We start from the raw sequence: 13,707 nt of genomic DNA, 5'->3' as shown, positions 1-13,707 counted from the left end.
AAACTGTTTAATAAACATTAAAACAGTAAAACATGTTTTAAATATATAAATATATTTTATTAGATAAAAACCTTGTGATTTTTGGAATTGATGTCATCGATCCTTTTCATATAATTCTGACTTTTGGACTTCACACCTGGATTAAAGTTCTTCTTGATGTGAAGAAAATAACAAATGTACTGTTGTTGTTACCGTGTTGAACAGATAGTCATGACGACGCCAAACTATCTGTGAATATGAGGAAGCATTCTGGATTTAACATTAATTATAAAACCGTTTATGACTGCAGAGGCACCATGAATGAAGAGATGTCACTTCACCTGCAAGCCCAAAACGTGCCATTACTCCACCCACCAGAAGAGGAAGACAGAAAGCTGCACGAGGCTCCGAACTGGTCTGACTCAGCCCAGGCTGATTTCCTGGAAATGTATTCTGTTCAGCAGTTTACTGGGGCCTGGTCACCGCTTCCTCTTTTGTTTAAATGAAAATTGTGTCATGAAGCCAGAAATAATTTTCACTACCTCCTTTATGATCATGAATATCTGTGATTACATATTTGTTTCAAACAGATGCAGGACAGATGGAATCACACTGCAGAGACTACCCGAACTACACTGAAGGAACTCACTACTTTCATTAATTCCCATCAACACTGCTGTGTCTTTCCTGCAAAAAGAGGAAAGATGTAGTTTCATGTCCTTATGTAGAGGATGTCAGCCGCGAGCCTCAGCAGATGACCACTTCTCCTCCAAAGATGCAGGCCGTAGCTGCACCGCTGCAGCAGTTCATCAGTAAGGTCAAAGACAATGCCAACGCTTTTATTTTCAGCGTTTTGGTTTTTTCTTATCAAGCACTGGAAACTGAGTTTCCGTGCTCTTGCAAACCACAACCCGGCTACTGCTGTGCGTACATGATTTTGCCGTGTCTCATCATAACCATCCTAATGCTGTCGACGGACTTGCCGTTTCAGAGAGCGTGGAACTACACAAGCTCGAAGGGCTCGTGTCACTTTGGCTGCGTTTTGTTCCGCCGCGCCGTCAAAGCGTTGTGCGTGGGTCTGCTGTGGGTCGCGTCCGTGCTCATCGACGGCGAGTGGTTTGTCTGCTGTTACAATCAGAATAACAAACAGGTGGCAGACTTACAATGCAAAAGCAAGACGGACATCACACCTGGGGATACTCCTGTCGTGACCATCGCGGAGATGAAGATGAATTCAAGGGTAAGTGTGTTTTAAGTCTTAATTATTGTAAATATTTTGAGGGATTTCAGTCATGAAATGTCATGTGACCTCACCCTAATCCTGATAATACAACTCTGCTCTCTCTTTCAGTTGATCGGCATGTCTGTCCTCTTCGGTATCACTTTCATCGGCGCCATTCTGCTGTCGACCTGGCCGATCTGCGCCGACAGCTGCTGCCTGGCATGTTGCAAGAGAGACATTGAAGTGCACGAGCTGATTTTGGAAGCGGGGGAAGACATCGTGTCGAAGACAATGAAAGAAGAACAGCAGAGCAAGTTATCTGCAAACGTGAAGAAGTACATCAATCAGGGGAAGTGGGTGAACTGTTTAGACGTCGTTGAAGAGTTCATTGACACAATCGGAAGAGACGAGGTAAGTCAAACTGTTTCTCTTCTCTTTTATAGGATGACGTGTGAGGTGAAAATATTGAATATTTATTTTGTACTTTACCACAGTTCAGCCGTGGTGGGTCAAAGATGTTTGGCCTCTGCAGGGATCCTGAAGTAACTGTTAACATTGTTTGTCTGAATTTCAATGTGTGGTCTTGATTCATCTTTGATGTGGTTTCCCACATCACTAGAGACTGTAGATTCCTCTGCTTGAGATTGACAGATGTGTAATGTATACGTGTGTCACTAGAGGTCGCTGCTGCATCAGTTTTTACTCTGTTTGTCCGGCAGTAGTGTGTGCAGAGGTTTTCTTTGTCAGCACTTTCTGCAAGTCTCTGATGGATTTTCCTTTGAGACTTGAGCTTTGACTTCATGCTTGATATATATTGTGGCCATATTCTGATTCTCATCACATTATTTGTGTATTTTCTTTCAGACAAAGGTCCAACATAAGGTCAGCGTCAAGCAGAGTGAAGACAGCGTTTGACCGTTTACCGAGCTCATCTGATTGTAACGTCAGCGACCAAAACTGTTCTCACATTTAAACAACATGGTGATGATTCACTGTCCTCTCTCCAGAAATGAAACTTTCTTTTCTGTATTTTCTGTAACAAATCTGTCAAAGTGTTAAACAAGCCAATCATGTGGATTCAATAAAACAGACAGCGTGAAGAACCATCAGACTGTTTGCATCGTTTTGTTTCACTGCATTGAATTTATGTCCAAACAAACTTTTAAAGCTTCTACTGACAGATTTACTGTAGAGTCATAAAGAGTCGTAGTCTCCGTGACGTCCCCGCAGACTGTCTAAAACCTGGACGTAGTCTCTGTGACGTCCCCGCAGACGTAGTCTCTGTGACGTCCCTGTAGACGTCCGTTTATTAATGGACTCATGGTTTCATCTGTTGGGTCGTTTAATTCAGATTTTATGAACTTTTCATCTGTTCTGTGCAAAAATCTGTAAAGAAACTAAAGCTGTCAGACAAACGGAGATGGAGTACAAATAGAAAGACTGAAGCTCAATACTTGAGTAGATGTACTTAGTTACATTAAACCACAGGCTGCATTCAGTTATATTATATTCAGAGAATACACCGACACCAAGTGGACAAAAGTGTGAACTGCACAAAGAAACAACATCAAATTCACCTGCAGCAGTTTTCTAATTTTCAGTTTGATCAGTGTGACGACATTATCTGACTTTCATATAAAAACACCTGATCAGATTCTCTGTGCCGGACGAAACAAAGTCTTTACTCACAACAACAAAAGAAAAGCACCCCCGCATCAGTGTATCTGTGTTTCCATGGTGACGATCAATAACATCTGCTGACAGTGGAAAATAACTCGTTTTTTTACAGGCTGCGGTAACTTTACGAGTCGAGTGTTTTTATTTGAAGTGTTGTTTTCAACCACAGACTGCTGTGGCCTCTTCACTGAAGCTCCTGTGTATTCAACCAATATGACCCCAGCTCCTGTTCTGGCACAACATCAGCTCCACTCTCTGTCAGCATCCCCTGGGAATGTCCCAGGCCTGGAACACCCAACAAACTGAGCTAACAAACTGAGCTAACATGAGCTAACAGCAGCTAACAAACTGAACTAACATGATCTAACAGCAGCTAACAGACTGAGCTAACATGAGCTAACAGCAGCTAACAGAGTGAGCTAACAGCGGCTAACAGACTGAGCTAACATGAGCTAACAGCAGCCAGCAGAGTGAGCTAACAGCGGCTAACAGACTGAGCTAACATGAGCTAACAGCAGCTAACAAACTGAGCTAACATGATCTAACAGCAGCTAACAGACTGAGCTAAGAGTCACAGAGAGTTGAGGCGGAGCAGCCGGAGGACATCAGAGGGAAAACCAGAAAACATTTCCTCCATAAAATATGATCCAGTTTCAGCAACATAAACATTTTCTTCTTCTTGTCTTTCATTTTGTTTTGTATTATTCTTTTCATCGTTCTTTCTTCTTCTTCTCTTTTAATGTCTTTCCTCTCTCACTTCCTGTATGCTCACAGCCGCTAACCACTCTTCCTCTTTTCGGTGCCCTCTCTTACTTTCTCTCATTTCTCCCGTTATCGCACACATGGCGGCGTGAACTCTCCCCGTGTCATTAGCAGATGAATTAAAGTGTTTCAGTAGTGAGTCCACGGTGAATTGTTTTCCATCGCAGCGCTCGGTCACCATAGAAACTAATGAAACAACTTCACAGGGAGTCAGCCTCACTTCAGATTCTCTGATTCATTCAGTCGTTCTGAGTTTATCGTTCACGGGGGAAATTTGGTTTGCAGACGGGCGTCAGAGATAAACCACACAGACGTACAGAATATCATATGGACGAGAGAAGAAGCTGCATCACTTCATGTGACTGCAGAGGACGCCAATGAGATGACCTCTGACCTTCTTTAACTCAGTGATGTAGTAAACGACTGGACACCGACAGCAAACTCAAGGTTATTTCTTATTTTAGTTTCCTCTGTGTGGGCGTGTTTAACAACCAAAATAAAACAAGACTACGTCCAGGTTTTAGACAGTCTGCGGGGACGTCACGGAGACTACGTCCAGGTTTTAGACAGTCTGCAGTGACGTCACGGAGACTACGTCCAGGTTTTAGACAGTCTGCGGGGACGTCACGGAGACCACGTCCAGGTTTTAGACAGTCTGCGGGGACGTCATAGAGACTACGTCCAGGTTTTAGTGTTTTTTGCCAACACAGTTTCATACAGCAGTGTGGGTATTAATAATAACAATAATAATAAATAATAATAATAATATAACAGGATATCTTGCAGACTTGATCTAACGTGTTTCTATTCTTTCGTGTTGTTTGTGTCACTTTGATAAACAAAAGACAATAAGTGTGTTTTAATATATTATTCATGAGAGTGTGAACACGACACACGAGCAGCGAACAGGCCTGTTACACAAACACTGAAAGTTCCCCGCGGTGTGATTATCATCTCATCTCATTTTATGTCTACGGCGGCTGCTAATAACGTTAGCACGTTAGCCGCCCTGACGCTGTCCCTGTTGGACTGTGTGTCTCCTGCTGCTGTTCATCTGACAGCTGGAGACAAGAAGACGTGAAGATCAGTGTAAACAGCCCCACTGTGACAACACACACACACACACACACATTCAAACACACACATTCAAACACACACACACACACACACACATTCAAACACACACACATTCAAACACACACACACACACACACAAACATTCAAACACACACACAAACATTCAAACACACACACACACACACACACACACACACACACACTCAAACAAATACACAGATACACAGTGTTAAAGCCTGTGGCGTGCAGTCTAAAGGGGACCCATAACCTTGGATGAAGGGAATATAAAGTGTGTGTGTGTGTGTGTGTGTGTGTGTGTGTGTGTGGTAATGAGAGAGTGGGTGGGTGCAGAAAAGGAAGTGGCGGCGAAGAAGGTAGAAGTGAAGACAAAAACGACAGAAAGCAACAGATGAGAGGAAAGGAAGAAGAGAGACGACGACTCAAAGAGAGAAGACGGACAGAGGACGACCTCGGACAGGTGAGGAACCTTCACCTGGAGGAGACCTGAACGGACCGACAGCGTGACATCATTCTTTTCAAGGGTTTGAACAACTTTATCTCTCATCACTGTGACAATAACTTGTTATATGATGGGATGATTTACAGCACAAGTATTTCTAATATGTCCGAGACAATAACGAGGTCACAAGCTAACGGTGACATCACTGTGCGAAGGCGGGAACGATACACTGCTGGGACTGAAACTAAAGTCATTATAAAAACAAGAATTAGTTATTAACACTCTGTGCCGATCAGCTGTTGTATCGTGCTGTTACAGTGTAGCCTAAAGTAACCGTATCCTTTGTTTTTAGAAGATATTCTGTACATATTTATATCGTCTATATTTGAATACTTTGTTAATCTTCCTATATTTGTTATACTTTTTACTTAATGTTTATTCTTTGTCAACTACACCAAGTCAAATCCTTGTAAGTGCAAACCTACTCTGCAATAAACAATTCTGTCAGCGTAGGGTAACGTTAACGGTATTACATTAATACCTTTACGTTAGCCTAAAATACCATTACCCTAAAGTAACGTTAGCCTAAAGTAACGTTAGCCTAAGGTAACGTTAGCCTAAGTAACGTTAGCCTAAGGTAACGTTAGCCTAAGGTAACGTTAGCCTAAGTAACGTTAGCCTAAGTAACGTTAGCCTAAAGTAACGTTAGCCTAAGGTAACGTTAGCCTAAAGTAACGTTAGTCTAAGGTAACGTTAGCCTAAAGTAACGTTAGCCTAAGTAACGTTAGCCTAAGTAACGTTAGCCTAAAGTAACGTTAGCCTAAAGTAACGTTAGCCTATAGTAGCAGCTGGACTGGCGTTAACTTACACCAGTTTCTTCAAATGAAACCTGTAACCATAGTACATAGTATGTATATTATATTACTACTCTATAGTAATTCTGCTTAAGTGTTATCTTCTCTAAATCCAGTGAAAGGGGCAGAACAAAGCTGCTAAAGTAACGTTAGCCTAAAGTAACGTTAGCCTAAAGTCACGTTAGCCTAAGTGACGTTAGCACCTGTTTAACCACACGAACAAAAAAAATATATTTTGTATAGAAACACCTGACACACCTGCTAACTCACTCACACTCGTTAATTGCTAAGCTGTGATTGGACAGTTGTTGTTTTGGTGGGAGGGGTTTAGCACAGAGCAGACTGCTGTCCTGTCCTCTGATTGGCTCATAAAAAGTTTATTACATGATGTTTGATCGTGTTGTTGGCTGTCATGCGTGTGTGTTGTATGATCTGACATGAATGATTCATGAGCAGCTGTCGTTGGCGTGTTAATAAGCAGCGCCTGCAGCATCTCTCTTCTATTATCGCTCTGACTCACTCTCTCTCTCTCCTCTCGCTCGCTCTCTCGCTCCCCTCAGGTGTCTCTACCTCTCTCTACCTGAACGCCTTGAATCAGATAATAAGGGCCAGAAAAACAGGACATGTCTATTCCTGCAGTTTCTCCTTCACCTCACACTCTGACTTTCTCTCCTTCACTATCACTTTCTCTCTCTCGTTCACTTGTTTCTTCTTGCCCCCGTTTGTCATCGATTTCATGGAAAGAGGTTGAGACAGAGACAGAGACCTGCCCTCATGAAGTCAGTCAGTCTGCCGTGTGAGCAGCTCTGCGCTCAGTAAAGTTATACATGTTGATATAAAGTGAGAGGAAGACGGTCAGCAGCTCCGGTAGAAGACGATTCACCAAAACAACAACATGGCTGTCAAAGTAGCGGTAAGTCTGATCAATGCGATTATCAAACAGCTGATCACTGATCGATTCTGTCTGGATGCAACAACAGAAATCATTTCATGTCGACCCGGACGAGTCTTTAAAATTAATGTCAACCTCAGAGTAGTCTCCGTGACGTCCCCGCAGACTGTCTAAAACCTGGACGTAGTCTCTGTGACGTCCCCGCAGACTGTCTAAAACCTGGACGTAGTCTCCGTGACGTCCCCGCAGACTGTCTAAAACCTGGACGTAGTCTCTGTGACGTCCCCGCAGACTGTCTAAAACCTGGACGTAGTCTCTGTGACGTCCCCGCAGACTGTCTAAAACCTGGACGTAGTCTCTGTGACGTCCCCGCAGACTGTCTAAAACCTGGACGTAGTCTCTGTGACGTCCCCGCAGACTGTCTAAAACCTGGACGTAGTCTCTGTGACGTCCCCGCAGACTGTCTAAAACCTGGACGTAGTCTCTGTGACGTCCCCGCAGACTGTCTAAAACCTGGACGTAGTCTCCGTGACGTCCCCGCAGACTGTCTAAAACCTGGACGTAGTCTCCGTGACGTCCCCGCAGACTGTCTAAAACCTGGACGTAGTCTCCGTGACGTCCCCGCAGACTGTCTAAAACCTGGACGTAGTCTCCGTGACGTCCCCGCAGACTGTCTAAAACCTGGACGTAGTCTCCGTGACGTCCCCGCAGACTGTCTAAAACCTTGAACATGGGGACTTCTGGAGCCAGCCTCAGGTGGACGTTTGATGAACTGCAGTTTTTGCAGGTGAGAAGTTAAATTTTATAGAAGTGAAACTAAACTTGTTGCAAAACTTTTACAGCGTTTGCTAACGAACACGCTCCTCGCTGTCGTCGATGTCACGCGTCTCTAATCTGAGTTTAGCAGATGAACAGACGTCTGAATGACGAGACACCGTCCAGCTGATCACAGAGTTCTGTTGCTTCTTCTACCATCACTGCTGCTGGTTGCTGTGAAATGCATGCTGGGATAGCCAGGCTTCTTGTATAATGTTGCTGTCGGAGGTTTGTTGGGCAATCTTTGGACCGTTCTCGTCTAAATGTGGACGTGATTGATGACGCAAGACAACAAGAACAGACAAGAACGCAGCGAGGCCTCGAAACACACAAACTGTTCGTCATGTTCAGACACACGAGACGACTTCTTCTTCTTCTCTTTCAAACGTGGAGGTCGAATAAAAAAACGTCACTGTTATTTCAGTGTGAGGACTTCTGTTTGTGTGTTCATGTGTGTGCGTGAGTCGAGTCAGTGTGGGTGTACTGACTTCCTGCTATGAGGAAACTCTCTTCCGATGGAGTCACACCAAAACCTTTCAGATCCGAACTGATGTGGAAACACACACACACACACACACACACACACACACACACACTCTGTGTGTTTACGTGTTTTCAGTCTCACCATCGTGGCGTTCAGGCAGGTCGCGTTGTCGGGACGACCTGTTTGTCTGCGATGGTTCTGATGACAGATCTGTGGCAGCTCTGTTTCGTCATCACATCAATAACTTACTCGTCACGTCAAAACTTCCTTAATTGAGGCGACGACAACAAACCGCTTTGGCTTCAAAGAGCCGTGAGGACGAACGCAACGACACGTGGAGTTAATGTAAAAAAAAAAAATTAAAAAAACGCAAAGCGAGCCGGAGACAGATCTAAAGAAACTAAAGTGGACTGAGAAAGAAGAACATGGTGAGTCCATTCAGTGTTTGTGTGTTTAGGGAACTGCTGAAAACTCTGAATGAAGGAGGCTGGAAGAAGTACTCAGATTACTTTAATTAAGTAAAAATACTTATTATTGATGATGCGTTCATGTGTGATTAACTCTCTCTTGTGCTTTGGACTGATGGGTAGTTTAATATACCACGATATAAATAATATGAATAACTATTAGATGGATTTTTTCTGCTGACATTCATGGTCCCCAGAGGATCGTCTGACTTTTCGTGTAACGCAGAGTCTTTGTGTTCTGTACTGAGCTGGAGTCAGGACGAGGTTAGTCTGTCCAAAGTAAACCAAAAAGTTCACTGGTCAACATCTGTCTGTTTGATCTGCACACAAACATAATCACAGTTACAGTTATTGTCAGTTACTTTTATTAACATTTCTTTTCATTGTCAACATTTCCTCAGTATGCTATGGTAAGAAATTTATCCCGGTGTTGCAGATTTGTTGTATATAAATTTATTTTTAGAGTCGACTGAAGAAACCAATCAAAACATCTAAGCCGGACGCTCATCTGCGATTAATCTGACTAATCTAGCGTCCTGACCTCAAACTGCACGTCACGTGACAGCCAATCTGGCAGAAGTTTAAATTGTTGATGAAAGCTGGAATCCACACGGTTGCTTAATAGAGTTTAAGTTGCTGAGGTTGTGTCTTCAGCAGCCTGAGACAGTCCTTCGTCAGGCAGGGTGGACAGATAGAGCCGGGTGTCGTCAGCGTAGAGGCGGTGAATACTGAAGAGAAGGGGACCGAGTACAGATCCCTGTGGTGCTCCAGAGGAAAGAAAGTGACGCTTGGATTCACCTCGCCATCATCTGGTCAAAACTTTAATACGTAGGCTCAACACGACCCTCAGAAACCAGCCCAGAAGAGAGACAGCGTTTCATTGGATGTAAAATTAGTCGTCAGTAGGGATGGGAATCAATAAGATTTTTACGATTCTGATTCCATTATCGATTCTGCCTAACGATTCGATTCTTTATCGATTCTCATTTGGGAAAAAAAGGAGAACAAACAGTTTGATCAGCATCAACTTTGTTTAGTTAGAAGTATCACGACCTTACAAAACCAACAGCGAGGTCAGCAGAGGCCACAGCCTGGATAATAGTAACGATGTGTAACTACCTTCTGTAGTAACCACAGAGGTCAGAGGTCACAGCCTGGCTGCTGCTGCTGCTAGGTTGAGATTCATCTCCAGTCTGAAGCGTGTCAAAAACACGGCATTAATTTAAAAATATTACATGTTGTGTGCGCAAATGTTTCTGCATGTTGGTCGTGTTCCCTCCCGACGCTGTTATCTCCACTTTGCAATGATTGCAAGTCGCCCTGTTGACGTCTGTTTTGGTGAAATGCAGCCAAACTTTGGAGCGTTTGAACCGAGTGGGTGACATTATTTATACTGACTGCACTGCACGTGAGAAACTTGTGGAAGTTACGTAGCATAATTAGTCGTGCTTTCTGGAACCGATCAGAGAATCGTTAGATAAACTGCCAAACGATTCCATGGAATTGAAACACACGGAACCGGTTCTTGTTGAGAACCAGTTCTCGATTCCCATCCCTAGTCGTCAGCATTGTTTTTGTGTTTTACAGGAAATGATGATTGATGGTATTGCTTCTGTCTCTGCAGCATGGTGTTGTGATGAACAGCTAAGGTCGACTCAAACACGCACAGAACCATGAACATGTCAGCGATGCATTCAGGCTCCCCTACTGCTGAGGATCCGACCACGCCCCCGCCCATGACCACGCCTCCTCGCAAAGCCTCGGTCCGCCTGCAGGAGAGGTGGGTGTAAATGTTCAAAGTATGTAATCTCACAAACTCTGCCATCGTCACTGTGTTGTCCTCTTTTCTCGCAGGCGGGGCTCCAACCTGTCTCTGCTATTGGACGTTACGAGTCTGGGGGTGGAGCCTGTCTGCTCCGTCTCCACCCCAAAGGAGGTGTGGCTTCAGCTGCTTCACACCTCCTCGCGACCGCTCACACACTCGATGCTGCAGCAGGCTGCCGTGGACACAAACACGCTGAATGTAGAGTACCAGGTAACGCAGCACCTGAGTCATTGTTTGTCCTCGGAGGCGTGCTTGTTTTAACCTTCAGCCCGTCCCTGTCTCTTCCACAGAAGATCCCTCCGAACTTTGTGAGCACTGCGGAGCTCGATGTTCCAGGACACATGATCAAGGACAGATACAAAACCATCCTGCCCAGTCAGTGCCTCCACCGTCCTTCTCAACTCAGTAAAACAAATTAGACACGGTCTCCACTCTTAGTTCTCACTGTGCTTTGTTGTTTAATGTTTAGACCCTGAGAGCCGGGTGATCCTGAGGAGCTCAGAGGAAGAGGCGGGGCCAGACCGCTACATCAACGCCAACTACATCAGGGTCAGAACTTTCTTTCATACTGGGTCAGCAGCAGATTTTCAAAGGACGTTCTGCTGCTGTTTGCTCTCACACAACTCTGCAGAGTTAGTGTGAGTGAACATGAGCAGTGTGTTTGTACATGTGGAACGTCACTGCATGCTGCAGCCTCAAGATTTCAAACTAAAGGGCCCGATCCAGCCAGGACCAGGTTAGCTTAGCTTAGCATAAAGACTGGAAGCAGGGGGAAACAGCTAGCCTGGCTCTGCTCAACATGTTTGGTCTGCACACAAACATAAACAGCAACACTTCCTCATTATGTTCAAAGAAAACTGAAGATTTGTCGTATCAGAGGAAAGAGAGTGACGCGTCACCTCTGGTGGCATGTTCAGGTAGTTTGGATGAGGAGGTTTAAAAGACGTTTGGAAACCTCGAGCAGAATCATGGTGGATCTGCAGACAGCTGCAATATTAATACAGATAACTACAACTACATTTATATTAGAATATGACTAATAATCAGAATAAATGTTCTTATTGTTAAAATGTCTCGCTCGTCTTTAAACTTTATTTTGTTGTTTAGTCTCTGATTAAAACTCCTCAGAGTTTTATTAAAGAGTAAACGAGCTGATAGTGTGTGACAGCGCTGTCACTCAGCGTGGGCGTCTTTTCACTTTGTGTGTGTGTGTGTGTGTGTGTGTGTGTGTGTGTGTGTGTGTGTGTGTGTGTGTGTGTGTGTGTGTCGGGCCACCAAACAAACAGAAACTCAGATATGAGCCGTCGGTTTGTCGACGTGGGAGTCTGACAACCAGGAAAACCACAGGAAGTGAGGGAGGAAGTTAAATGTCCTTGACTTACCCCCCCGGCCCACGCACCCCTCACACTCTGCAGCCTCAGCTGTGTGTGTGTGTGTGTGTGTGTGTGTGTGTGTGCTCTGTCACCTGCTGATGTGTTTAACACAGTACGAAGCTGCAGACACATTTATAACTACGTGTTGCATGTAAATAAAAACACGAGTGTGCGTCGGTCGGTGCGTGCTGATTGGACGCTTTCAGTGGCGGTTTTTGATGAAACAGTCATCGTTCACTTCCTGTCTGATGAGGTCAGCGATGGTTGGTGGTTTCGAAAGAGAAGGGGACGTGTGTGTGTGTGTGTGTGTGTGTGTGTGTGTTTGTGTGTGTGTGTGTGTTCATCAAAACCAGGACAGGGTCTTCACATGAACACTAGTGCACATGCAAACATCGTCTCGTGGAGACTGCAGCAGTCTCAGCTCACCTGTTGGACAGGTGTGGTGTGATTGATTCGTTTATTTGTGCTGAACGTTCAGAAATAATTTTTTCATTTCTCTGATTCCTCGACGCTCCCTCTCCTCATCACTGTCCACTGGGTGAACAGCTGATCCGCTTGGTGCTGTTATGATCGTGTTCAGTAACCGGGTCGCTCATGTTCTTCCTCTCTTGTGCTTCAGGGTTACAAAGGAGCTCCCCGGGCCTACATCGCCACCCAGGGGCCGATGCTGCACACTGTGGGGGACTTCTGGGACATGGTGTGGCAGGAGAGGAGCAGCATCATCGTCATGGTTACCAGACTGAAGGAGAACAACGAGGTGAGGAGACATGACTCCTCCTCCCTCCTCTCTTCTGCTTCCACACTTGGTTCTGAAGGTGGTTTTTCATGTGTTTGTTCCAGAAATGCGAGTTGTACTGGCCACAGCCGAGAGAGAGAAGGGGGAGAAGGAGGCTGAAGGAGGAGGAGGAGCAGAGGGAGGAAGAGGAGGAGGAGGACGAGGAGGAGGAGAAAGGAGAGACAGGCCGATTTGGCAGATTCCTCCTCAGAGTGAAAGACAGCCGAGAGAAAGACGGCTTCACCGTCACTGACATGGAGATCCAGGTAAACGTCAGAGTCCTCGCAGACTGTCTAAAACCTGGACGTAGTCTCCGTGACGTCCCCACAGACTGTCTAAAACCTGACTTCACTGCTTCATCTTACCTAACAGGTGAACGCTGTGAGAGTGCGTCACCTGCTGGACAGTTTGAGTCATTACATGTGTGTGTGTGTGTGTGTGTGTGTGTGTGTGTGCAGCTGTGTGCCGAGCGCCGTCCCGTCAGACATTATTGGTTCACCTCTTGGCCTGACCACCACATCCCACAATGCACTGCTCCCCTGCTGAGACTCGTGGAGGAGGTGGAGACGTACAGCAAGTCCCTCCTACCGCCCAGCTCGCAGCCAATCACAGCCCCCGTCGCCGACCGCGGACCAATCATCGTCCACTGCAGGTTGGTTCTTTATCAAACAGTTTTTGGTGTTTTTAGCAGAGAGGATTGTGGGAGTCCTTCAGCATCAATAACGAGAGGACAGTGAAGGAGGACGCTCAGTTTAGACGAAAAGACAAAGCCCAAATATTTATTCTAACGAGGAAATAAAACCATAATTCAGAGAGACACTTGAAAATATTACAAAGAAAGAAGTCGTGATAATAATCCGACAGAAGAGCTGAGTCACTTTATAAATGATGACTCATCACTTCCTGCTCTGTAAACAAACACAAAGATCGAAATGATTCAAACTGAAACATCTGGTGAAGAATTTGTTTAGAAAGATTTTTAACGGTGTCCTGGTGAAACGTCGTCTTCATTGATAAAATGTTTCTTCTTTCATAAATTTAAAC

The 13,707-nt window shown here is 44.9% G+C and overlaps 3 protein-coding genes across 7 annotated transcripts in view; 2 read left to right on the top strand and 1 right to left on the bottom strand.

Moving 5' to 3' along the window:
* LOC113744744 (macrophage mannose receptor 1-like) overlaps window positions 1–13,707 on the bottom strand; it is a 320,504-nt gene that overhangs the window by 42,015 nt on the left and 264,782 nt on the right. The gene's annotated exons all lie outside the window — the stretch shown is intronic.
* Window positions 562–2,310, top strand: LOC104937443 (hypothetical protein). Its single transcript, XM_010753667.3, has 3 exons — window positions 562–1,219; window positions 1,331–1,612; window positions 2,066–2,310. Exons 1-3 carry the CDS (start codon window positions 734–736, stop codon window positions 2,114–2,116), a joined length of 819 nt encoding a protein of 272 aa, XP_010751969.3. The 5' UTR covers window positions 562–733; the 3' UTR covers window positions 2,117–2,310.
* The window catches only part of LOC104937444 (tyrosine-protein phosphatase non-receptor type 7), a 10,307-nt gene continuing 1,656 nt past the window's right edge, over window positions 5,057–13,707 (top strand). The window contains exons 1-8 of one of the 5 annotated variants that reach the window (XM_027275674.1): window positions 5,057–5,195; window positions 10,315–10,470; window positions 10,545–10,725; window positions 10,806–10,890; window positions 10,985–11,064; window positions 12,508–12,645; window positions 12,729–12,929; window positions 13,122–13,315. In XM_027275674.1, the coding sequence (XP_027131475.1) occupies window positions 10,364–10,470; window positions 10,545–10,725; window positions 10,806–10,890; window positions 10,985–11,064; window positions 12,508–12,645; window positions 12,729–12,929; window positions 13,122–13,315 (986 nt within the window). In that variant the 5' untranslated portion in view covers window positions 5,057–5,195; window positions 10,315–10,363. Of the gene's footprint in view, window positions 5,260–6,677; window positions 6,945–8,278; window positions 8,652–10,314; window positions 10,471–10,544; window positions 10,726–10,805; window positions 10,891–10,984; window positions 11,065–12,507; window positions 12,646–12,728; window positions 12,930–13,121; window positions 13,316–13,707 lie in introns of those variants that run through there. The other 4 variants (XM_027275673.1, XM_019263368.2, XM_019263371.2 and 1 more) reach the window with 4 other exon arrangements.

This window comes from Larimichthys crocea, unplaced genomic scaffold (assembly GCF_000972845.2).
Source record: "Larimichthys crocea isolate SSNF unplaced genomic scaffold, L_crocea_2.0 scaffold148, whole genome shotgun sequence".
NCBI classification, from domain to species: Eukaryota; Metazoa; Chordata; class Actinopteri; family Sciaenidae; genus Larimichthys; species Larimichthys crocea.
Note: the sequence above shows the minus strand (reverse complement) of the source record. Positions and strands in the feature narration are given on the sequence as shown.